General features: G+C 42.6%; 1 protein-coding gene across 2 annotated transcripts in view; it reads right to left on the minus strand.

Annotated features, from left to right (window-relative positions):
• Positions 1-26,866, minus strand: part of chkb (choline kinase beta) — a 42,414-nt gene extending 15,548 nt beyond the window's left edge. The window contains exons 1-2 of one of the 2 annotated variants that reach the window (XM_014124961.3): positions 11,478-12,326; positions 11,150-11,258 (exon numbers count right to left, since the gene is read on the minus strand). In XM_014124961.3, coding sequence (XP_013980436.1) covers positions 11,150-11,258; positions 11,478-11,827 — 459 coding nt within the window. In that variant the 5' untranslated portion in view covers positions 11,828-12,326. Of the gene's footprint in view, positions 1-11,149; positions 11,259-11,477; positions 12,327-26,782 lie in introns of those variants that run through there. The other variant, XM_082957263.1, reaches the window with a different exon arrangement.

Below are 26,866 nucleotides of genomic sequence, written 5' to 3' on the forward strand. Positions count from 1 at the left end.
CACCACGCTTCGCTCCACAGGTAATATTCCACTTCGCTACATTACAACGGCTTGATTTGTTTGATCTGAGCAATTCTTCTTAGCTAGCTACATAGCCGTCTTTGTATCAAAGATAATTGTGTAGTTTAGAGTAACTGAGTAATTATCGAGGCTAGCTATCTTCGTCCTCCTAACGTAGTCAACACTGCTAGCTGCTAGCTAGCCATCACTGTTAGCTAGCCAACTTCTACCGACTAACAGCACCGCAGAAACTATTACATTACAACGCAACGACTTGATTAGTGTGGTGTTAGTGTTAGTTAGCCAGCTACATAGTTGTCTGTGCTGTCTCTGTATCTAAGATAATTGTGTAGCTTGAGTTTGAGTATTATCGAGGTGTGCTAGCCAGCCGCGACGCCAGACTTACTCAACACACCTAGTCATCATTAACCCACTGCCAGATAGCCATCCGTTACCGACTAGCAGCGCTGTAGTTACTAATACTTCACAACGGAACGATTTGACTAGTGCAGTGTTACCTAGCGAGCTACCTAGTTGTCTTTGTCATAGCTTGATAATTGTTAATTGATAATTGTTAGCTAGCCAGCCATCGAGGTTAGCTAGCCAGCTATTTCCGTCCCCCGCGACGCCATTTTTCCTAACCTAGCCAACTATTACCGACGAGCAGCATTGTTGAAACTAAATACACTACAAGGAACGTCTTGATTAGTGTTATGTTAGCTAGCTAGCTACAAAGTTGCTTTGTATCATGACAAGGTGTAGTACTGAAACTACCGAGGTTACCTAGCCAGCTACACGTTCAAAGTCAACAACGCAGCCACTGCTAGCTAGCCTACTCCACCAGCCAGCAGTACTGTATCATTTTAGTCAATAACATTTTTGCAACGTAAGCTTAACTTCCTGTACATTCGAGACGTGTAGTCCACTTGTCACTCCAATCTCATTTGCATTAGCGTAGCCTCTTCTGTAGCTTGTCTACTATGTGTCCGCCTATCCCTGTTCTCTCTCCTCTGCACAGGCCATACAAACGCTCCACACCGCGTGGCCGCTGCCGCTCTAACCTGGTGGTCCCAGCGCGCACGACCCACGTGGAGTTCCAGGTCTCCGGCAGCCTCTGGAACTGCCGGTCTGCGGCCAACAAGGCTGAGTTCATCTCAGCCTATGCTACCCTCCAGTCCCTAGACTTCCTGGCGCTGACGGAAACATGGATCACCACAGATAACACTGCTACTCCTACTGCTCTCTCCTCGTCTGACTACGTGTTCTCGCATACCCCTAGAGCATCGAGCCAGCGGGGTGGTGGCACTGGAATCCTCATCTCTCCCAAGTGGACATTCTCTCTTTCTCCCCTGACCCATCTGTCTATCTCCTCATTTGAATTCCATGCTGTCACAGTTACCAGCCCTTTCAAGCTTAACATCCTTATCATTTATCGCCCTCCAGGTTCCCTTGGAGAGTTCATCAATGAGCTTGACGCCTTGATAAGTTCCTTTCCTGAGGATGGCTCACCTCTCACAGTTCTGGGTGACTTTAACCTCCCCACGTCTACCTTCGACTCATTCCTCTCTGCCTCCTTCTTTCCACTCCTCTCCTCTTTCGACCTCACCCTCTCACCTTCCCCCCCTACTCACAAGGCAGGCAATACGCTTGACCTCATCTTTACTAGATGCTGTTCTTCCACTAATCTCATTGCAACTCCCCTCCAAGTCTCCGACCACTACCTTGTATCCTTTTCCCTCTCGCTCTCATCCAACACTTCTCACTCTCCCCCTACTCGGATGGTATTGCGCCGTCCCAACCTTCGCTCTCTCTCTCCCGCTACTCTCTCCTCTTCCATCCTATCATCTCTTCCCTCTGCTCAAACCTTCTCCAACCTATCTCCTGATTCTGCCTCCTCAACCCTCCTCTCCTCCCTCTCTGCATCCTTTGATTTCCTCTGTCCCCTATCCTCCAGGCCGGCTCGGTCCTCCCCTCCTGCTCCGTGGCTCGACGACTCACTGCGAGCTCACAGAACAGGGCTCCGGGCAGCCGAGCGGAAATGGAGGAAAACTCGCCTCCCTGCGGACCTGGCATCCTTTCACTCCCTCCTCTCTACATTTTCCTCTTCTGTCTCTGCTGCTAAAGCCACTTTCTACCACTCTAAACTCCAAGCATCTGCCTCTAACCCTAGGAAGCTCTTTGCTACCTTCTCCTCCCTCCTTAATCCTCCTCCCCCTCCCCCCCCCCTCCTCCCTCTCTGCGGATGACTTCGTCAACCATTTTGAAAAGAAGGTTGACGACATCCGATCCTCGTTTGCTAAGTCAAACGACACTGCTGGTCCTGCTCACACTGCCCTACCCTGTGCTTTGACCTCTTTCTCCCCTCTCTCTCCAGATGAACTCTCGCGTCTTGTGACGGCCGGCCGCCCAACAACCTGCCCACTTGACCCTATCCCCTCCTCTCTTCTCCAGACCATTTCCGGAGACCTTCTCCCCTACCTCACCTCGCTCATCAACGCATCCTTGACCGCTGGCTACGGCCCTTCCGTCTTCAAGAGAGCGAGAGTTGCACCCCTTCTGAAAAAACCTACACTCGATCCCTCCGATGTCAACAACTACAGGCCAGTATCCCTTCTTTCCTTTCTCTCCAAAACTCTTGAACGCGCCGTGCTTGGCCAGCTCTCTTGCTATCTCTCTCAGAATGACCTTCTTGATCCTAATCAGTCAGGTTTCAAGACTGGGCATTCAACTGAGACTGCTCTTCTCTGTGTCACGGAGGCTCTCCGCACTGCTAAAGCTAACTCTCTCTCCTCTGCTCTCATCCTTCTAGACCTATCTGCTGCCTTTGATACCGTGAACCATCAGATCCTCCTCTCCACCCTCTCCGAGCTGGGCATCTCCGGCACCGCGCACGCTTGGATTGCGTCCTACCTGACAGGTCGCTCCTACCAGGTGGCGTGGCGAGAATCTGTCTCCGCACCACGTGCTCTCACCACTGGTGTCCCCCAGGGCTCTGTTCTTGGCCCACTCCTATTCTCGCTATACACCAAGTCACTTGGCTCTGTCATATCCTCACATGGTCTCTCATATCATTGCTATGCAGACGACACACAATTCATCTTCTCCTTTCCCCCTTCTGACAACCAGGTGGCGAATCGCATCTCTGCATGTCTGGCAGACATATCAGTGTGGATGACGGATCACCACCTCAAGCTGAACCTCGGCAAGACGGAGCTGCTCTTCCTCCCGGGGAAGGACTGCCCGTTCCATGATCTCGCCATCATGGTTGACAACTCCCTTGTGTCCTCCTCCCAGAGTGCTAAGAGCCTTGGCGTGACCCTGGACAACACCCTGTCGTTCTCCACCAACATCAAGGCGGTGACCCGATCCTGTAGGTTCATGCTCTACAACATTCGCAGAGTACGACCCTGCCTCACACAGGAAGCGGCGCAGGTCCTAATCCAGGCACTTGTCATCTCCCGTCTGGATTACTGCAACTCGCTGTTGGCTGGGCTCCCTGCCTGTGCCATTAAACCCCTACAACTCATCCAGAACGCCGCAGCCCGTCTGGTGTTCAACCTTCCCAAGTTCTCTCACGTCACCCCGCTCCTCCGCTCTCTCCACTGGCTTCCAGTCGAAGCTCGCATCCGCTACAAGACCATGGTGCTTGCCTACGGAGCTGTGAGGGGAACGGCACCTCCGTACCTTCAGGCTCTGATCAGGCCCTACACCCAAACGAGGGCACTCCGTTCATCCACCTCTGGCCTGCTCGCCTCCCTACCTCTGAGGAAGCACAGTTCCCGCTCAGCCCAGTCAAAACTGTTCGCTGCTCTGGCACCCCAATGGTGGAACAAGCTCCCTCACGACGCCAGGACAGCGGAGTCAATCACCACCTTCCGGAGACACCTGAAACCCCACCTCTTCAAGGAATACCTGGGATAGGATAAAGTAATCCTTCTAACCCCCCCCTTAAAAGATTTAGATGCACTATTGTAAAGTGGTTGTTCCACTGGATATTATAGGTGAATGCACCAATTTGTAAGTCGCTCTGGATAAGAGCGTCTGCTAAATGACTAAAATGTAAATGTAAAAATGTCATGAAAAATGCGACCAATTAAGATATATATATTTTTAAACTGTTTAAACGTGTTTCCAAGTGAATTAACTTGCCATATTTTACAGACAAGAAGTAGCACCACGCCAAAAAGTTGAATCCGTTTCATTAGATCTAAAGACATGAAGTACAAATCTTTTGACAGCTTACAGGTCTACAATTAAATATTTGAAAAAAGTATTGGCTGGCAAAGTTGTTTATATAAATAAAATAAAAATTAAAAAATGCGGAATCTAATAGACAACACAAATGGCCTGTAACTAATGGGTTCTTACCATCCTCTAAATCCTCAACTTGAGCAGGAATCTGACATGCTATCAAAGCACCAAATTAGACTTTTCTAACTTCCGGCAATATGTCTTACTTCTTGAGCGTCAAATATTTTGATGAAAGGAATCAGGTATGGCTAAATCAATACAAATATCATTGTTTATATATATACACAGTGCTGTGAGAATTCTACATGAGAATGTCAGGCCATTCGTCTGTGAGCTGAAGCGCAGCTGAGTTATGCAGCAAGACAATGATCCAAAACACATAATCAAGTCAAGATGAAAATGCTTAAAGCAAAACATTTTAAGTTTTGGAATGGCCTAGTCAAAAGTCCAGATCTAATCCCAATTGAGATATTGTGGCAGCACTTGAAACGAGTAGTTCATACTTGAAAACCTACAAATGTCGCTGAGTTAAAGCAGTTCTGCACGCAAGAGTGGGCCAAAATTCCTCCACAGCGATGTGAGACTGATCAACAACTACAGGAAGCATTTGGTTGCAGTCATTGCAGCTAAAAGTGGCACAACCGGTAATGAGTGTAAGGGGGCAATTACTTTATCACACAGGGGAATTGGGTATTGCATAACTTTATTTAACTCAGGTCCCCTTGATCTAATATTAGGTGTTGGTTGAAGATCTGATAAAATTCAGCATCAAAAAATCAGCAACGGGGGAAAATACTTTTTCACGGCAATATATACACACACAGACACCTTAAATGACCACATTTTCATGAATTTGATGATATAAACTTGAAGCACATTCAAAAGAGCCAGGACATGACCCCAGAAGTATGACATAACGTCACTTGCACATCATATATTCTTCATCTATATATTCTAGGGTAATTGCCAGGGACCTCACGATACTATTGTATTGCAATACTGCAATTTTATTGAAATTTGATTTTCCAATACAGTGAGCTCCAAAAGTATTGGGACAGTGACACATTGTTGTTTTGGCTCTGTAAGTGCAGACTGTCAGCTTTGCTTTGAGGGCATTTTTACACATATCAGGTTAATCATTTAAAAAAATGGCAGAACTTTCTGTACATAGTCAGTCCCCCCCCCATTTTAGGGGACCAAAATAATTGGTACAAATTTACTTGTGTATTAAAGTAGCACAAAGTTCAGTATTTGGTCCCATATTCATAGCACGCAATGACTACATCAAGCTTGTGACGTTACAATTTTATTGGATGCATTTGCTGTTCGTTTTGGTTGGTTATCAGATTATTTTGTGCCCAATAGAAATGAATGGTAAATAATGTATTGTGTCATTTTTATTGTAATTAATAATGTATTGTGAATAACAATGAGTGAGAAAGTTTGATGCCCAAATTAGAGGTCGACCGATTATGATTTTTCAACGCCGATACCGATTATTGGAGGACCCAAAAAAAAAGCCGATACCGATTAATCGACCAATTGTTTATTTGTAATAATGACAATTACAACAATACTGAATGAACACTTATTTTAACTTAATATAATACATCAATAAAATCAATTTAGCCTCAAATAAATAATGAAACATGTTCAATTTGGTTTAAATAATGCAAAAACAAAGTGTTGGAGAAGAAAGTAAAAGTGCAATATGTGCCATGTAAGAAAGCTAACGTTTAAGTGCCTTGCTCAGAACATGGGAACATATGAAAGCTGGTGGTTCCTTTTAACATGAGTCTTCAATATTCCCAGGTAAGAAGTTTGTAGTTATTATAGGAATTATAGGACTATTTCGCTCTATACAATTTGTATTTCATATACCTTTGACTATTGGATGTTCTTATAGGCACTTTAGTATTGCCAGTGTAACAGTATAGCTTCCGTCCCTCTCCTCGCTCCTACCTGGGCTCAAACCAGGAACACATTGACAACAGCCACCCTCGAAGCAGCGTTACCCATGCAGAGCAAGGGGAACAACCACTCCCAAGTCTCAGAGCGAGTGACGTTTGAAACGCTATTAGCGCGCACCCGCTAACTAGCTAGCCATTTCACATTGGTTACACCAGCCTAATCTTGGGAGTTGACAGGCTTGAAGTCATAAACAGCGCAATCCATTGCGAAAGCTGCTGGCAAAACGCAGTAAAGTGCTGTTTGAATGAATGCTTATGAGCCTGCTGGTGCCTACCACCGCTGAGTCAGACTGCTCTATCAAATCAGACGTAATTATAATATAATAAACACACAGAAATACGAGCCTTAGGTGATTAATATGGTCAAATCCGGAAACTATGATCTCGGAACCGGTCCGTATTTTATCTAACGGGTGGCATCCCTAAGTCTAAATATTCCTGTTACATTGCACAACCTTCAATGGTATTTACATTTACATTACATCTTAGTCATTTAGCAGACGCTCTTATCCAGAGCGACTTACAGTAGTGAATGCATACATTTAATTTAATACATTTCTTTTTTTCTGTGCTGGCCCCCCGTGGGAATCGAACCCACAACCCTGGTGTTGCAAACACCATGCTCTACCAACTGAGCTACAGGGTGCCACAATTATGTCATAATTACGTACAATTCTGGCAAATTAGTTCGCAACGAGCCAGGAAATGAATGCAAGAGCAGTGATTCATGTTTGCAGGCAATAGTAACTAAATATGCAGGTTCAAAAATATATACTTGTGTATTGATTTTAAATCAAATCAAATTTATTTATATAGCCCTTCGTACATCAGCTGATATCTCAAAGTGCTGTACAGAAACCCAGCCTAAAACCCCAAACAGCAGAAAGGCATTGATGTTTATGGTTAGGTACATTGGTGCAACGACAGTGCTTTTTTCGCAAATGCGCTTGTTAAATCAACACCCGTTTGTCAAAGTAGGCTGTGATTCGATGAGAAATTAACAGGCACCGCATCGATTATATGTAACGCAGGACACGTTAGATAAACTAGTAATATCATCAACCATGTGTAGTTAACTAGTGATTATGTTAAGATTGATAGTTTTTTATAAGATAAGTTTAATGCTAGCTAGCAACTTACGTTGGCTTCTTGCTGCCCTCGCGTAACAGGTAGTCAGCCTGCCATGCAGGCTCCTCGTGGAGTGCAATGTAAGGCAGGTGGTTAGAGCGTTGGACTAGTAACCAGAAGGTTGCAAAAACGAATCCCCGAATCCCCCCTGAACAAGGCAGTTAACCCCCGTTCCCAGGCCGTCATTGAAAATAAGAATGTGTTCTTAATCTGACTTGCCTAGTTAAATAAAGGTGTACATTTTTTTTAAATAATAATAAAATAAATAATAATAATAAAAACGGCAAATCGGTGGCCAAAAATACAGATTACCGATTGTTATGAGAACTTGAAATCGGCCCTAATTAAATCAGCCATTCCGATTAATCGGTCGACCTCTAGCACAAATATATCCCAAGGACACGCTAACTGCTCAACATTACAATAGTACAGGAGGTTAGCATTTTTGCCCATTCAAAGGCACTTAAACATTTTGTCTTGCTCATTCACCCTATGAACGGCCTTAACCCATCTCCTTTACACTGACTGAAGTGGATTTAACAGGTGACATCAATAAAGGATCATAGACTGAACATGTGAAGGCTATGTCGTAATGTTTTGTATACTCAGTGTGTATGTACACTTAGGTTGGAGTCATTAAAACTCGTTTTTTCAACCACTACACAAATTTCTTGTTAACCTCTCTAGGCGAGAGGCAGTATTTTCACATCCGGATAAAAAAAAACGTACCCGATTTAATCTGGTTATTACTACTGCCCAGAAACTAGAATATGCATATAATTGTTTGATTTGGATAGAAAACACCCTAAAGTTTCTCAAACTGTTTGAATGGTGTCTGTGAGTATAACAGAACTCATATCGCAGGCCAAAACCTGAGATGATTCTGTACAGGAAGTGCCCTCTCTGACCATTTCTTGGCCTTCTATACCCTCTTTATTGAAAACAGAGGATCTCTGCTGTAACGTGACACTTTAAGGCTCCCATAGGCTCTCAGAAGGCGCCAGAACGTTGAATGATGACTTTGCTGTCCCTGGCTGAAAAACAGTAGCGCAATTGGATAGTGGTCGATCTGAGAACAATGAGACGGGAGTGCGCATGCACGTGAAGAGTCCATTTTAGATTTTCAGTCTTTGAACGAAAAAGACGTCTCCCGGTCGGAATATTATCGCTATTTTACGAGACATTTTTTTTTGTCACGATACGCATCCGCGCGTCACCGTTCGGATAGTGTCTTGAACACAAGAACAAAACAGAGGATATTTGAACATAACTATGGATTATTTTGAACCAAAACAACATTTGTGGATGAAGTAGAAGTCCTGGGAGTGCATTCTGACGAAGAACAGCAAAGGTAATCCAATTTTTCTTATAGTAAATCTGAGTTTGGTGAGTACCACACTTGGTGGGTGTCAAAATAGCTAGCCTGTGATGGCCGGGCTATCTACTCAGAATATTGCAAAATGTGCTTTCACCGAAAAGCTATTTTAAAAATCGGACACCGCGATTGCATAAAGGAGTTCTGTATCTATAATTCTTAAAATAATTGTTATGTTTTTTGTGAACGTTTATCGTGAGTAATTTAGTAAATTCACCGGAAGTTTTCGGTATGTTTGCTAGTTCTGAACGTCACATGCTAATGTAAAAAGCTGTTTTTTGATATAAATATGAACTTGATTGAACAAAACATGCATGTATTGTATAACATAATGTCCTAGGAGTGTCATCTGATGAAGATCAAAGGTTAGTGCTGCATTTAGCTGTGGTTTTGGGTGACATTATATGCTAGCTTGAAAAATGGGTGTGTGATTATTTCTGGCTGGGTACTCTCCTGACATAATCTAATGTTTTGCTTTCGTTGTAAAGCCTTTTTGAAATCGGACAATGTGGTTAGATTAAAGGAGAGTCTTGTGTTTAAAATGGTGTAAAATAGTCATATGTTTGAGAAATTGAAGTAATAGCATTTCTAAGGTATTTGAATATCGCGCCACTCGATTCCACTGGCTGTTGACTATGTGGGACAAACTATAGTTTTGGCAAGTCAGTTAGGACATCTACTTTGTGCATGACACAAGTCATTTTTCCACCAATTGTTTACAGACTGATTATTTAACTTATAATTCACTGTATCACAATTCCAGTGGGTCAGAAGTTTACAAACACTAAGTTGACTGTGCCTTTAAACAGCTTGGAAAATTCCAGAAAATTATATCATGGCTTTAGAAGCTTCTGATGGGCTAATTGACATCATTTGAGTCAATTGGAGGTGTACTTGTGGATGTATTTCAAGGCCTACCTTCAAACTCAGTGCCACTTCGCTTGACATCATGGGAAAATCAAAAGAAATCAGCCAAGACCTCCACAAGTCTGGTTCATCCTTGGGAGCAATTTCCAAACGCCTGAAGGTACCATGTTCATCTGTACAAACAATAGTACACAAGTATAAACACCATGGGACCACGCAGCCATCATACCGCTCAGGAAGGAGACGCGTTGTCTCCTGGAGATGAATGTACATTGGTGCGAAAAGTGCAAATCAATCCCAGAACAACAGCAAAGGACCTTGTGAAGATGCTGGAGGAAACAGGTACAAAAGTATCTATATCCACAGTAAAACGAGTCCTATATCAACATAACCTGAAAGGCCGCTCAGCAAGGAAGAAGCTACTGCTCCAAAACCGACATAAAAAAGCCAGACTACGGTTTGCAACTGCACATGGGGACAAAGATGGTACTTTTTGGAGAAATGTCCTCTAGTCTGATGAAACAAAAATATAACTGTTTGGCCATAATGACCATCGTTATGTTTGGAGGGAAATGGGTTAGGTTTGCAAGCCGAAGAACACCATCCCAACCGTGAAGCACGGGGTTGCAGCATCATGTTGTGGGGTTATTTGCTGCAGGAGGGACTGGTGCACTTCACAAAATAGATGGCATCATGAGGAAGGAAAATTATGTGGATAGATTGAAGCAACATCTCAAGACATCAGTCAGGAAGTTAAAGCTTGGTCACAAATGGGTCTTCCAAATGGACAATGACCCCAAGCATACTTCCAAAGATGTGGTAAAATGGCTTAAGGACAAAAAAGTCAAGGTATTGGAGTGGCCATCACAAAGCCCTGACCTCAAGAAATGTGTGGGCAGAACTGAAAAAGCTTTTGCGAGCAAAGAGGCCTACAAACCTGACTCAGTTACACCAGCTCTGTCAGGAGGAATGGGACAAAAATTCACCCAAATTATTGTGGGAAGCTTGTGGAAGGCTACCTGAAATGTTTGACCCAAGTTAAATTTAAAGCCAATGCTACCAAATACTAATTGAGTGTATTGTGGAAGGCTACCTGAAACTTCTGACCCACTGGGAAAGTGATGAAAGAAATAAAATCTTCAATTAAATAATTTTTTCGACTATTATTCTGACATTTCACATTCTTAAAATAAAGTGGTGATCCTAACTGACCTAAGACAGGGAATTTTTACTGGGATTATATGTCAGGAATTGTGAAAAACTGAGTTTCAATGTATTTGGCTAAGGTGCATGTAAACCTCTGACGTCAACTGTAATTGTATTCAACATTCTGGCTTGTACAGAAACTTGCCAAGTTTTTGCAAAGCTTTAATTCAGACTGTGTTCCAGAAAGCCAGTATCAGTATTATTTATTTACTTGGCAAAGAAAGGCGATTCTGACTATAAATTCCCAGTCACTTCAATGTGAACAGGCAGAGTTAAACTAAATCTAGGCTATAGCTAGACAAACTACATTAGCCATCTGGGACAATTATCGGCTTGATTTAAGGTGGCTGACCTGTAGGATGGCCCCATAGACTCGCAACAAGACCCTGCGAGGTTCATCTCCAATAGTGTGGGCATGGTCTGGCAGACTGCACATGAACAGCTGGTTGCTGAGTCCACCACTGTAGACAAACCGAGAGAGAAAGAGAAGTTGGACATTGGATTGTCACTTTCATGTGTGCTAACGTGGACGGTGTGGAGCACAGTACAATACCATATAGGATACTCATAAAGTTATGTCACATAGCGTGGCATTATTTTAAGTGTGTGTTTCAGAGAGAGATTATGATTTGCCTGTGTGAGAAAAAGTCCCAGATCTTTCAATCCTCAACCCAGATTACCTGACAATGCTGATCTGAAAATCTGCCTCGGGAATGCTTTTCCAAGACCCGGAAAGGAAGTCTCGGCACCAGGCGAACGCTCTGCCTTTCATATCCATGTCCACCACCTCTGTCCGACCATCCCGGTACGACTCCGCTTCAGAGTCGTCATCACCATTTGCTCCACGGGGACTCGGCGCCCTGAGGTTGCTCTCATTGATGACCAGGGTGTCCCCAACCTTTTTATTATCCACGGTTGGACCAATGTCCCCCGTTTTCAGAGTGGGAATGTATCTCAAAGTCGCCGTCTTGTCAGATTTGCCAAGCGCCCCTTCGCTGTGACACTCCATCACATTTTGGCCCGACTGCATTGCAGTGTAATTTGGCTGGTTGTAGTTCAGAATGAATTGAGTCCCAACTCGCTGTCAGATTCACTTAGCTGGCTAAATTAACTTTAATGATCAGACATAGCTAGCCAGTTAACTAACTTGCTACCAATAGCATCGCATAAAAACTGTAAATTGGGCAGTAACAGATAGAAAACGAACTAGGTAGTTAGGTTAGCTAACTTCAACAAAAATAACTAACATTACAGTAGCTAGCTAACATAAATAAAACGGAGATGAAAGGATACTGTATTACGTTACCAGTGGTGAGATATCCACCTTGAAGGCTGGAGAGTAATGTCAAAGATATTTGTAACTAACCTTGTTAGTTGCTAGCTCTTTCTTATATCTGTGGTGATGTCGCCTCGGTAGATTAATGTATGCCACCCGTTAGATACTTTCTCCAGAGATACAGTACTTTATATCTTCGCTTCCTCGTTTTGTGTGTGATTTGACCAGCGTCTGCGATTCGTCAGCAACACTCAAAAAGTACTTCCGGGTCACGGAATTTCGGAAACGTTCATAATAAAAGTCTCTCATGTAATAGTAGAAGAGTTCCATTATTAATCTGCATTTATTCATGATATGAAAAATTGTCTAAATGTTAAAAATTAAGAGATATGAAATATTGTTGAGTGATGTTTTCAAAACATTTGGGGTTTAAAACATGTTCCAAGGTCAAATAAATGCCCCCAATGCAATACACTTTATATTATATATTGGTTTTTAGAGAGAGAACTTGTTAAGGTGCCGAAGTAAAAGTGTGGTTGGGATTATTCACTAGGGTCTGTAGAATCTATACATGTTATTTCATGGAGCACTTTCTACCCCTCTTTCTATGACATATACTGACCAGGTGACTCCATGTGAAAGCTATGATCCCTTATTGATGTTACCTGTTAAATTCACTTCAATCAGTGTAGATGAAGGGGCGAAGACAGGTTAAAGGAGGATTTCTAAGCCTTGCGACATGGGTTGTGTATGTGTGCCATTCAGAGGGTGAATGAGCAAGACTATAAATTGAAGTGCCTTTGAACGGGGTATGGTAGTAGGTGACCTGCGCACTAGATTGCAACGCTAATGGGTTTTTCACGCTCAACAGTTTCCGGTGTGTATCAAGAATAGTCCACCACCCAAAGGACATCTAGCCAACCGGCAGGCCGGTGGTTGAACACGGGTGATTGATGAGACGACAAAGGAGGCAAATTGTGCAGAGCAACAGACGGGCTACAATTAGTCAACTGACAGTCCAGTACAACATTTGTGCCCATAAAAGAACGCACAACTCGCCATACATTGATGTGGCATGGCAGCCGACTACCTTAGAGTTCCACTTCATTCAGCAAAAAACAAGAAACTGCGGTTGCAGTGGGCTAATGAACGAAAACACTGGACATTTGGAAAAACATTGCCTGGTCTGATGAATCCCGGTTCCCGCTGTTTCACTATGGAAAAAGCACAAGTACATGCATCCATCATGCCACTTAACATCAAATATACTGATGAATTAAAACATTTTATGGAAAACATTTTTTAAATGGTATTATGAATAGAAGCGGTGGAGTTATCAAACAACATTTTATTGGTCACATACATGGTTAGCAGATGTTATTGCGAGTGTAGCGAAATGCTTATGCCTCTATATCCAACAGTAATATCTAACAAATTCCACAACAAAACCTAATACACATTCTAGTAAAGGAATAAGAATATATAAGTAGAAAATATATGGATGAGCAGTGACAGCGGCTAAGATGCAATAGATACAGTAAAGAATAGATAGGATACAGTATATAGATGAGTAATGCAAGATATGTAAACATTATTAAAGTGACTAGTGTTCCATTTATTAAGATGGTGAGGAAAGTACTTTTAAAGAATAACCAGGCATCCTCTACTGTCGGAAATAGGTCAATATCCTTCCAGGATACCCGAGCCAGGTCAATTAGAAAGGCCTGTTCGCTGAAGTGTTTTAGGGAGCGTTTGACAGTGATGAGGGGTGGTCGTTTGACCGCAGACCCATTACGGACGAAGGCAATTAGGCAGTGATCGCTGAGATCCTGGTTGAAGACAGTAGAGGTGTATTTGGAGGGCAGGTTGGTTAGAATGACATCTATGAGTGTGCCCGTGTTTACGGATTTGGGGTTGTACCTGGTAGGTTCATTGATAATTTGTGTGAATTTGTGTGAGATTGAGTGCATCAAGCTTAGATTTTAGGATGGCCGGGGTGTTAACCTCTATGGGCTAGGTGGGACGCTTGCGTCCCACCTACTCAACAGCCAGTGTAATCCCGTGGCGCGATATTCAAATACCTCAAAAATGCAAAAACTTCAATTTCTCAAACATATGACTATTTTACACCATTTTAAAAGACAAGACTCTCGTTAATCTAACCACACTGTCCGATTTCAAAAAGGCTTTACAACGAAAGCAAAACATTAGATTATGTCAGCAGAGTACCAGCCAGAAATAATCAGACACCCATTTCTCAAGCTACCATAAAATGTCACATAAACCCAAACCACAGCTAAATGTAGCACTAACCTTTGATGATCTTCATCAGATGACAATCCTAGGACATTATGTTATACAATACATGCATGTTTTGTTCAATCAAGTTCATATTTATATCAAAAACCAGCTTTTTACATTAGCATGTGACTAGCATGTGACTAGCATTCCGACCGAACACTGCCGGTGAATTTACTAAATTACTCACGATAAACGTTCACAAAAAACATAAATTATTTTAAGAATTATAGATACAGAACTCCTCTATGCACTCGATATGTCCGATTTTAAAATAGCTTTTCGGTGAAAGCACATTTTGCAATATTCTAAGTAGATAGCCCGGCATCACAGGGCTAGCTATTTAGACACCCAGCAAGTTTAGCACTCACCAAAGTCAGATTTACTATAAGAAAAATGTTATTACCTTTGCTGTTCTTCGTCAGAATGCACTCCCAGGACTGCTACTTCAATAACAAATGTTGGTTTGGTCCCAAATAATCCATTGTTATATCCAAATAGCGGTGTTTTGTTCGTGCGTTCAAGACACTATCCGAAGTGTAAATAAGGGTGACGAGCATGGCGCATTTCGTGACAAAAAAAATTCTAAATATTCCATTACCGTACTTCGAAGCATGTCAACCGCTGTTTAAAATCAATTTTTATGCCATTTTTCTCGTAAAAAAGCGATAATATTCCGACCGGGAAATCGTTTTTTATTACAAAGAGAGTGAAAGTAAAAGCATGCTATCCCGTCATGCACGAGCCTCAGTCTAATGGCCCTCTGATAGAGCACTTGCCAAACGCGCTAATGTGTTTCAGCCTGGGGATGGAATTACATCGTTCAGCTTTTTCCCGCCTTCTGAGAGCCCATGGGAGCCGTAGGAAGTGTCACGTCATGCCAGAGATCCCCTGTATTTGTTAGAGATGATCAAGGAGGGCAAGAAATGGTCAGACAGGCCACTTCCTGTAAGGAATCTTCAGGTTTTGGCCTGCCAAATGAGTTCTGTTATACACAGACACCATTCAAACAGTTTTAGAAACTTTAGGGTGTTTTCTATCTAAAGCCAATAATTATATGCATATTCTAGTTACTGGGCAGGAGTAGTAACCAGATTAAATCGGGTACGTTTTTTATCCGGCCGTGCAAATACTGCCCCCTAGCCCCAACAGATTAAAGTGGCCAATGCTGTTTCCTGAAGTCCACGATCATCTCTTTTGATTTGCTGACATTGAGTGAGAGGCTATTTACCTGACACCACACTCACCTCCTCCCTGTAGGCTGTCTAGTAGTTTGTAATCATGCCTAAGCTATATGGAATTGTTTTAAGGTCATACCAAGGATCATTTTGCTGTTTTAATTCTAAGACAGCTTGAAGTATCCCCCAACAATATTTAATAAGTATTTGATGAACATTGTATTGGACATAGTAGTATTAGCCCATACAATCACATTGAATAACAGCTTCACTACACGGAACAGAAAAATCTAAATAAAGTTTTTCTGAAGTGTATGTCCTATGTATGAGCGATATAAGAAAGATCAGGAAACAATTTTTTTTATGCATTTAACCCTTTATTTTTGGCACTATAAATAATTGGTATTCACATTACTCTTACAGAATTTACGAGAGGGCAAGTATATTGAAAATATAATCAAATGCCTATGACAACTTGTTTTTAACCAAGACAGAATAATTTATAACTGACTTTTTCCTACATAACATACAGTACCAGTCAAGTTTGGACACACCTACTCATTCAAGGGTTTTTCTTTTTTTAAACAATTTTCTAAATTTTAGAATAATAGTGAAGATATCAAAACTATGAAATAACACATATGGAATCATGTAGTAACCAAAGTGCTAAAAACAATATATATTTTACATTCTTCAAAGTAGTCACTCTTTGCCTTGACAGCTTTGTACACTCTTGGCCTTCTCTCAACCAGCATCAAGAGGTAGTTATCTGGAATGCATTTCATTTAACAGGTGTGCCTTGTTAAAAGTTTATTTCCTTAATGCGTTTCAGTTGTGTTACAAGGTAGGAGTGGTATACAGAAGATAGCCCTATTTGGTCAAATATAAAGTCCATATTATGGCAAGAACAGCTCGAATAAGCAAAGAGAAACAACGGTCCATCATTACCTTAAGACCTGAAGGTCAGTCTATAAGGGAACTTTGAAAGTTTCTTCAAGTGCAGTCGCAAAAACCATCAAGCGCTATGATGAGGACCGCCACAGGAAAGGAAGACCCAGAGTTACCTCAGCTGCAGAGGACAAATTCATTAGTTAACTGCACCTCAGAAATTGCAGCCCAAATAAATGCTTCAGACTTCAAGTAACACACATCTCAACATCAGCTGTTCAGAGGAGACTGTGTGAATCAGGCCATCATGGTCGAATTGCTGCAAATAATCCACTACTAAAGGACACCAATAAGAAGAGACTTGCCTGGGCCAAGAAACAAGCACTGGACATTAGACTGGTGGAAATCTGTCCTTTGGTCTGATGAGTCCAAATTTGAGATTTTTGGTTCCAATCACCGTGTCTTTGTGAGACGCAGAGTATGTGAACGGATGATCTCCACATGTGTGGTTTCCAGTGTGAAGCATGGAGGTGTTATGGTGTGGGGGTGCTTTTCTGGTGATAAATTTAGAATTCAAGGCCCACTTAACCAGCATGGCTACCACAGCATTCTGCAGTGATATGCCATCCCAACTGGTTTGCACTTAGTGGAACTATCATTTTTTTTCTCCCAACATGACAATGACCCAAAACACACCTCCAGGCTGTGTAAGGGCTATTTGACCAAGGAGTGTGATGGTGTGCTGCATCAGATGACCTGACCTCAACCCAATTGAGATGGTTTGGGATTAGTTGGACCGCAGAGTGAAGGAAAAGCAGCCAACAAGTTCTCAGCATATGTGGGAACTCCTTCAAGACTGTTTTGAAAAGCATTCCTCATGAAGCTGGTTGAATGAATGCCAAGAGTGTGTACAGCTGTCAAGGTAAAGGGTGGCTACTTTGAAGAATTTGAAATATATTTAGATTTGTTTAACACTGTTTGTTATTACATGATGCCATGTGTTATTTCGTAGTTTTGATGTCACTATTCTACAATGTAGAAAATATGAAAAACCCTTGAATGAGTAGGTGTCCCAACTTTTGACTGGTACTGCCGTTTTTACAGATTGTAAATTAAAGCTAAAACATTTTGCATAGTCTCCTCTGAACAGTTGATGTGTCTGTTACTTGAACTCTGAAGCATTTATTTGGGCTGCAATTTCTGAGGCTGGTAACTTTTAATGAACTGAGTTGTTGACAAGCTGAAGGTACACCCATGCATACCCTACAAGACATGGGGAGTCTCTTCACAGTCCAAGTCCAGAACAGACTATGGGAGGTGCACAGTAGTACATAGTCATGACTACATGGAACTCTATTCCACATCAGGTAACTGATGCAAGCAGTAGAATCAGATTTAAAAAGCAGGTAAAAATACACCTGATTGAACAGCGGGGACTGAAGTAACACAAACAGCCACAGAACATGCATACACACATAACATATACACTATACAAACACGTACACATGGATTTTGTGTTGTCGATATGTGGTAGTGGAGTATGGGCCTGAGGGCGCACACTTAGTGTATTGTGAATTCTGTAATGAATGTATTGTAATGTTTTTAAAATTGTATAACTGCCTTAATTTTGCTGGACCCCAGGAAGAGTAGTTGCTGCCTTGGCTCCATAATAAATACAAAACGTATCCTCTGCTGCAGAGGTAACTCTGGGTCTTCCTTTCCTGTGGCAATCCTCATGAGAGCCAGTTTCATCACAGCGCTTGATGGTTTTTGCAACTGCACTTCAAGAAACTGACCAATCACCAACATTGTAGTTACTCCACAATACTATTCTAAATGAAAAGAAGCCTGCACAGAATGAAATGCATTCCAAAACATACATCCTGTTTGCAATAAGGCACTAATGTAAACTCAGCAAAAAAAGAAATGTCCCTTTTTCAGGACCCTGTCTTTCAAAGATGATTTGTAAAAATCCAATTATCTTCATTGTAAAGGGTTTAACTTTTTTAAACATTTTTAGTCATTTAGCAGATGCTCTTATCCAGAGCGACTTACAGTAGTGAATGCATACATTTCATGCATTTTTTTTTGTACTGGCCCCCCGTGGGAATCGAACCCACAACCCTGGCATTGCAAACACCATGCTCTACCAACTGAGCCACAGGGAAGACAAATGGGGGCAGTATTTGGAATTTTGGATGAAAAGTGTGCCCAGAGTAAACTGCCTGCTACTCAGGCCCAGAAGCTAGGATATGCATATAATTGATAGCTTTGGATAGAAAAAACACTGAGGTTTCTAAAACTGTAAAATTATGTCTGAGTATAACAGAACTTATTTGGCAGGCGAAACCCCGAGGACAAACCATCCAGGAATTTTTTTGTTTGTTGAGGTGACAGAGTTTAAGGCACTTGCTTGCAGTTCCTATCGCTTCCACTGGATGTCAACAGTCTTTAGAAATTGGTTGTTTTTCTTTTGAGTAATGAAGAAGTATGGCTGTTCAGAACGAGGGTCTAGTGTACTGTTGTGGTTGGGGCGCCCGACCTGAAAGCTCGCTCCACTTTGTTTTCGTCCGGTATTGAACACAGTTTATCCCGTGTTAAATTTGATCGATTATTTACGTATTAGGAAAGTTGTTTGGATCAAGATTACAGGTGACTTATTAGATATTTTGTAGTCATGTTGCGCGAGTTGGAACCGGTGTTTTCCTGAATCAAACGCGCCAAATAAATTGACATTTTGGAGATATAACGACGGAATTTATCGAACAAAAGGACCATTTATGATGTTTATGGGACATATTGGCGTGCCAACAGAAGATCTTCAAAGGTAAGGCATGAATTATATTGTTATTTCTGAGTTGTGTCGTGCCTGGCGGGTTGAAATATGATTTTCATATGTTTGTTTGATGGGGTGCTGTCCTCAGATAATAGCATGGTTTGCTTTTGCCGTAAAGCCTTTTTGAAATCTGACATGGTGGCTGGATTAACAACAAGTAAAGCTTTAATTTGGTGTATTGCACTTGTGAATGTATGAAAGTTAAATATTTCCCCCAAAAATATTTGGCGCTCTGCCATTTCACCGGATGTTGTCGAAATGTTCCGCTAGCGGAACCCCTAGCTGTAAAAGGTTAGCACTGTCTCCCATGCTTGTTTAATGAACCATAAACAATTAATGAACATGCACCTGTGGAACGGTCATTAAGACGCTTACAGACGGCACTCAATTAAGGTCACAGTGATAAACTTAGGACACTAAAGAGGCCTCTCTACTGACTCCAAAAAACACCAAAAGAAAGATGACCAGGGTCCCTGCTCATCTGCGTGAACGTGCCTTAGGCATGTTGCAAGGAGGCATGAGGACTGCAGATGTGGCCAGGGCAAAAAATTGTAATGTCCGTTAGGGCTGGTCGATAAATCAATAATTAGAGGTAATTATTTCCCTATAACGATATAAAAATGGTTTTTGATAATGTTGATATAGAATTAGGTACAGCAGTCCATTTCCCCTCTGACGGAGCAGGAACGTGCGGAGAAGTGACAATATGCACGTGGAGAGGTATACGCCCACTAAAAACCACTTACCACCTCGAGTGATGGAGTAGCCACTATTTAACCACGAAAAATGAGTGATGTAGGCGAAAACAGTGGCAGTGATAGCCATGGAGAAGCTTCCAACGGAGAAATTATTGATAAAAAGGGTTAAACTGTTTCAGTGGTTTGGCTTTTTCAAGTCCCGACAAAGAGCAGAGCAATGTTCGGTGCAAATTGTGCCATAGACGGGTGGCTACGAAGACTGGTAATACGACAAACCTTTATCAACATCTGAAGCAAAATCACTCTTTGGAACATGCAGGAAGTTTGAGTTTGCGCCACGGTATTGATAAATGCCCCTCAAGCACCAGCCAATCTAGGGATGTTTGCCCGAAGCAGTCAACACTGACAGCGTTTATGCCCTACAAGCAAACATCAAAGACAGACATCACAAATGCTATTATGCATTGCATTGCTAAGGACATGCTACCAATTAGCACAGTCGAAAATGAAGGTTTCAAGAGGCTCATCAATTTAATTGACCCAGGTACGTGTTCCATGTTTGCGGCCAGGGAGCAATTTTCCTTAAAGTATAATTTTATGTGTAGCTCACAATAATAATAATAATAAAATGTAACCTTTTATTTAACTAGGCAAGTCAGTTAAGAACAACTTCTTATTTACAATGGCGGCCTATCGGGGGAACAGTGGGCTAACTGCCTTGTTCAGGGTTAGAACGACAGATTTTTACATTGTCAGCTCGGGGATTCAATCCAGCAACCTTTCGGTTACTGGCCCAAAGCTCTAACCACTAGGCTACCTGCCTAGTGGTTTGTTCAGGCATTAGGCATTCTTGAGTCTGAAGCAGATATGCACCTTTTTAAATATTATGATTAATATCGTGCTAATTATCGTTATCGAATGGAAATAAATATATAGTGATAATTGATTTTCCATATCGCCAAGACCTAATGTCCGTACTGTGAGACGCCAAAGACAGCACTACAGGGAGACAGGACGGACAGCTGATCGTCCTTGCAGTGGCAGGCCATGTGTAACAACACCTGCACAGGATCGGTACATCCAAACATCACACCTGCGGGACAGGTACAGGATGGCAACAACTGCCCGAGTTACACCAGGAACACACAATCCCTCCATCAGTGCTCCGACTGTCCGCAATAGGCTGAGAGGCTGGACTGAGGGCTTGCAGGTCCTCACCAGACATCACCGGCAACAATGTCGCCTATGGGCACAAACCCACTGTCGCTGGACCAGACAGGACTGGCAAAACGTGCTCTTCACTGACGAGTCTCGCTTTTGTCTCACCAGGGGGGGGGGGATGGTCGGATTCACGTTTATCGTCGAAGGAATGAGCGTTACACCGAGGCCTGTACTCTGGAGCAGGATCGATTTGGAGGTGGAGGGTCCATCATGGTCTGCGGCGGTGTGTCACAGCATCATCGGACTGAGCTTGTTGTCATTGCAGGCAATCTCAAAGCTGCGCTTTACAGGGAAGACATCCTCTTCCCTCATGTGGTACCCTTCCTGCAGGCTCATCCTGACAAGACCCTCCAGCATGACAATGCCACACTACTTGTTCTGTGTGTGATTTCCTGCAAGACAGGAATGTCAGTGTTCTGCCATGGCCAGCGACGAGCCCGGATCTCAATCCCATTGAGCACGTCTGGGACCTGTTGGATCGGATGGTGAGGGCTAGGGCCATTCCCCCCAGAAATGTCTGGGAACTTGCAGGTGCCTTGGCAAATATGGTGCAGTCCATGAGGAGTACTTAATGCAGCTGGTGGCCACACCAGATACTGACTGTTACTTTTGATTTTGAACCCCCTCCCCCTTTGTTCAGGGACATATTATTCCATTTCTGCTAGTCACATGTCCGTGGAACTTGTTTAGTGTCTCTGTTGAATCTTATGTTCATACAAATATTTACACATATTAAGTTTGCTGAAAATAAACAGTTGACAGTGAGAGGACGTTTCTTTTTTTTTTTTACTGAGTTTACTTTATGTCCTGAGGGACAGGATGACCTCATCAATCATCAGAGTGCATGTTTTAAATGCCTCTCGTCCAGAGCTGACATTGTGAATGATGGTAATTGGAACATACCGTTGAGTGTCAGCTGGGGCAGACTTGCAGACTTTAGCAAAGTGGTTGAGTTTGCCACAATTCCTGCATGATTGGCCGCATGTGGGACAGTTTTGATCTCTGGAATTGTGGGCAGAGGAGCTGCAATTTCCACAGGGATGACGTGGTTTTGAAGCGAGTAACACGCTCTCCTAGCTTTTGAAGCACTTTCTCTCGTTGGGGTGAAGCGCCTGTGTGTATTAGTGTCTGAGCTGAGCAGTCAGTGAAAGCAAGTGGCTGGAGAGAGGGCATTCTACTGCTGACTCCACTTGAAAAGCCAGCTGGAGTGCCTTTGCCAATGACAAATAATCAGGTTTGAGTAACGGTCTTTCACGCACTTTCTCGTTTGTATGCTCTAAGTTGGTCACACACCATTTCATCCTGCATTGCCCCAAATTTGCATGCGCTAGCTAAGCTCCATAGATTTGTCACATACTGGTGTGTAGACTCACAAGGCAGCTGGTGGCTCCGTCAGAACAGAAACCGACAGAGGGCACTTTGGGGGGTGTAGAAAGCCATAGTATTGCCATATTTTTCAGCATAAGTGTCCCGAACATGTGCTGTCCTTAGGCAGTGTAGCAGCAATGCATTTAGCCTAGCTTCACTCACGTATTGTAAGCCCAGGGCAGCAATGTACATTTCAAAATATTTAATCCATCCAATCCATGGAACCGGGGGCTTACCAGGCAGAGCGAGGAAGGGAGAGGGTGGTGGTAGGGAAAATTCTGTCATCCTAGTCGCCAAATGTTAAGTTTAAAGGATAGAGGCCACCATAATGTCAACTGAACAATACAGAATGTGGGGTGTAACATAACCCCAGGGTCAACAACTGTAACAATGACCTCTTGAGTGACTATCCTACTGTACAGACATAACAGGAGCAACTCAGGCCATTTTGAAGTCAGAGGGGACACAGCCAGTGGTCAGGGATGAGTTGAGGAATGGGAGATGGTAGGAGGGGATGGGGTCGAGTGGGCAGATTGCCGGGTGACCAGACATCACTAGTCACAGGATTCTGTCTGGAGAGAGAGGTGAGAAAGAGGTCAAGGAGTAAGGTAGTTCTGTATGAGTGGGACCAGTGGACTCAATAGGCTGAGTGAATGAGAAGCGAATGTCGTCAACTTTCTTTTCAAAGTGGTTGACAAAGTTGTCGGCAGGGTGGGAGTGGGTGGAGGATTGAAGGTGGAAAAGAGTTTCCTAGGGTGAGAGGCAGAAGCTTGAAATGTAGTGATAGAAAGTGGCTTAAGCAGCAGATGTGGAGAGGAGGTAGTGAAAGGATAATAGGTCCCCTGGAAGTTTATATTTTCGCTCAGCTGCCCGCAGCCCTGTTGTGTAAATTTGCAATGAGTCCCTCAGCCATGGAGCAGGAGGGGAGGGCCGACCGGGACGAAAGGGGACCATGTGAGTCATAGGATGAGGAGAGTAGGGTCAAATAAGCAGAATCAGGAGACAAGGGGGAGAAGGATTTAGCAGAAGGGAAAGATGATGGGATAGAAGAGAGTAGTGGCAGAGAGAGAGGGCTAAGATTGCAATGGCGCATGACTATCTGGGTAGGGCATGAGTGGTTAGGGTTGAAGGAAAGGGAGACAGAAAAGGAAACAAAGTAGTGATCAGAGACCTGGAGGGGGTTGCTATTAGAATAGTAGGCGAACAGCCTCTAGTAAAGATGAGGTCAATGTATTGCCTTCCTTGTGAGTTGGAGGGGATTGGGAAAAGGTGAGGTCAAAAGAGCCAAGGAGGGGAAAGAGAGTTGGAAAGTAATTATTCGAAGGCAGACGTCAGGAGGTTGAAGTTGCCAAGTATGAAGACGATGGCTCACCGCTCAGGAAATTAGCTTATCAAGGTGTCAAGCTCATTGAGGAACTCTCCAAGAGCGCATGGTGGGCAATAGATGATGACAATGTTAAGCTTGAGTGGACATCTGACAGAATGGAATTCAAATTAGGAGATGGACATGTGAGAGAGGTAGAAAAGAAAGAATCTCCAGTTAGGAGAAATGAGTAGCCCTGTGTCACAAACGCGACGACCAGATGCTCTTGGACTATGAGAGAAAACGTAGTCAGGTGAAGAGAGAAGCTTGAGTAGAAGTTCTCTGGGGTGATCAATGTATCCATCAGGGCTAAAAAGTCAAGGGCAGCATAGGCTGAGATGAACTTGACGTTCTTGACCGAGGATCGGCAGTTCCAAACACTGCCAGAGACCCGGCATTCCACATGGGTTGTACACGCAGGGTACACTAAATTGGAAGGGTTGTAGCCAAGAAGTGGAGAGTGCCTGTAAAGCCTTCAAGGAGAGGAGTGAACGGGTATAGAAAACACACATAGTTGCCAAAGCTACAAAGAGGCAAAATGAGATCATCAGAAAATAACAAGGCAAGTGAGAAAGTGGTTTGGAGCCTTCCTCTTTCCTTCATCTAAGAACTCGGCAGAAGAACTCGGCAGAACCGTCTTTGTTTCGGTAACGAGACCACCACTGACACAACTGCCGCTTACAGCTGCTGCTGAGAAACCAGGGGAGACTGAAGTACTAACACTAATTGCTGATTGCCTAGGAGAGGAGAAACATCTCCCCCTCCAATACAATTACCAAAACAAGTCACAAATTGCCCTGCCCCTTAATCCTGGTTGATGTGTCAACAATCATCTGCAAATTATGAGCAGTCAGCAGTTCACACGCCAAGTAGGCTACTGGGAAGACAGGGAGCACTTAGGGCCATCTATCTAGCAAAAAGACAGTACTAGACAACAGATATAGACAGAAATTATACTGTACTTCTCACTCCTGGATTCCTCTAGCTATAGAATGAAGCATCAGAGCCGGGACCGAGAGACTGAGAAACAGCTTCTATCGCCTGGCCATCAGCCCTGCACCTTGAGACTAATGTCCCATGTATATAGTTATTGAACGCTGGTCACCTCATTCTGTTTATATACTGTTTAATCACTGTGCCTTCAAAGTATTCATACCCCTTGACCTATTCCAAATGTTGTTACAGCCTGAATTCCAAATATTAAAATCTTTTTTTTTTCTCACCCATCTACACACAATACCCCATGATGACAAAGTGAAAACAGGTTTTATAAAATGTATTCAAAGTTAAATACAGATCTCATTTACATAAGTATTCACACCCCTGAGTCAATACTTTGTAGAAGCACCTTTGGCAGTGATTACAGCTGTGAGTCTTTATGGGTCAGTCTAAGTGCTTCCCATACCTGAATTGTGCAACATTTCCCCATTTTATTCTTTTTTTTTAATTCTTCAAGTTCTGTCAAATTGGTTGTTGATCATTGCTAGACAACCATTTTCAGGTCTTGCCATAGATTTTCAAGTAGATTTACATCAAAACTATAACAACTTGGCCACTCAGGAACATTCACTGTATTATTGGTAAGCAACTCCAGTATAGATTTGGCCTTGGGTTTTAGGTTATTGTCCTGCTGAAAGGTGAATTACTCTCCCAGTGTCTTATGGAATGCAGACTGAACCAGGTTCTCATCTAGGATTTTGCCTGTGCTTAGCGCCGTTTTCTTTTTTATCCTGAAACGCCCCAGTCCTTAAAACCTCTTAAGGATCGGCCCCTTTTATCAATTTGTCCCTAAAGTGACATGCCCAAGTCTAACTGCCTGTAGCAAGGATATGCATATTATTGGTATCATTTGAAAGGAAACACTGAAGTTTGTGAAAATGTGAAAGGAATGTAGGAGAATAACACATTAGATCTGGTAAAAGATAATACAAAGAAAACTAACCCTTTTTTTGTAATTTGTACCATCTTTGAAATGCAAGAGAAAGGCCATGATGTATTATTCCAGCCCAGTTGCAATTTAGATTTTGGCCAATAGATGGCAGCAGTGTATGTGCAAAATTTGACTGATCCGATGAACCATTGCATTTCTGTTAAATGTTGTATCAAGACTGCCCAAATGTGCCTAATTTGTTTATTAATAACTTCATGTTCAAAACTGTGCACTCTTCAAACAATAGAATGCCATTATTTCAATGTAATAGCTACTGTAAATTGGACAGTGCAGTTAGATTAACAAGAATTTAAGCTTTCTGCCAATTTCCGATAGGGAAATGTTCTTGTTACTTACAACCTCATGCTAATCGCATTAGCCTAGTTAAGGATTACAAGCATACCCATACCATGATGCAGGCACCACTATGCTTTAAAATATGGAGATTGGTACTCAGTAATGTATTGGATTTGCCCCAAACATATCACTTTGTATTCAGGAAAAAAAGTTAATTGCTTTGTCACATTTTTTGCATTATTACTTTAGTGCCTTGTTGCAAACATGTTTTGGAATATTTTTTATTATGTACAGGTTTCCTTCTTTTCAGTCTCTGTTAGGTTAGTATTGTAGACTAACTACAATGTTGATCTATCCTCAGTTTTTACCTATCACATCCAGAACTTATTTAGGCTTGCCATAACAAAGGGGTTGAATACTTATTGACTACATTTTTTAGCTTTGAACATTTTCAGCTTTTAAAGGGTTAAATAAAGATGAACAGTGACTAGAATAGGTGAAAGGAGCCTGCTGCTAGAAAGTTGCCTTATGATAGTTTAACCGTATTCTATTGTTTAATATTGTTTCATTTGAGCATTTATACTTTTGGATTTACCCTTTTGATTTCAAGCTATTCATCTACTTTACCTTACATTTTTGGGGGGTTCGTAACGGCCGTCGTTGAAGAGAGTAGACCAAGGCGCAGTGTGGTTAGTGCTCATCTTTGTAATTGAATG

The sequence above is a fragment of the Salmo salar genome, chromosome 10 (assembly GCF_965601325.2).
Source record: "Salmo salar chromosome 10, fSalSal1, whole genome shotgun sequence".
In the NCBI taxonomy this organism is placed as follows: Eukaryota; Metazoa; Chordata; class Actinopteri; order Salmoniformes; family Salmonidae; genus Salmo; species Salmo salar.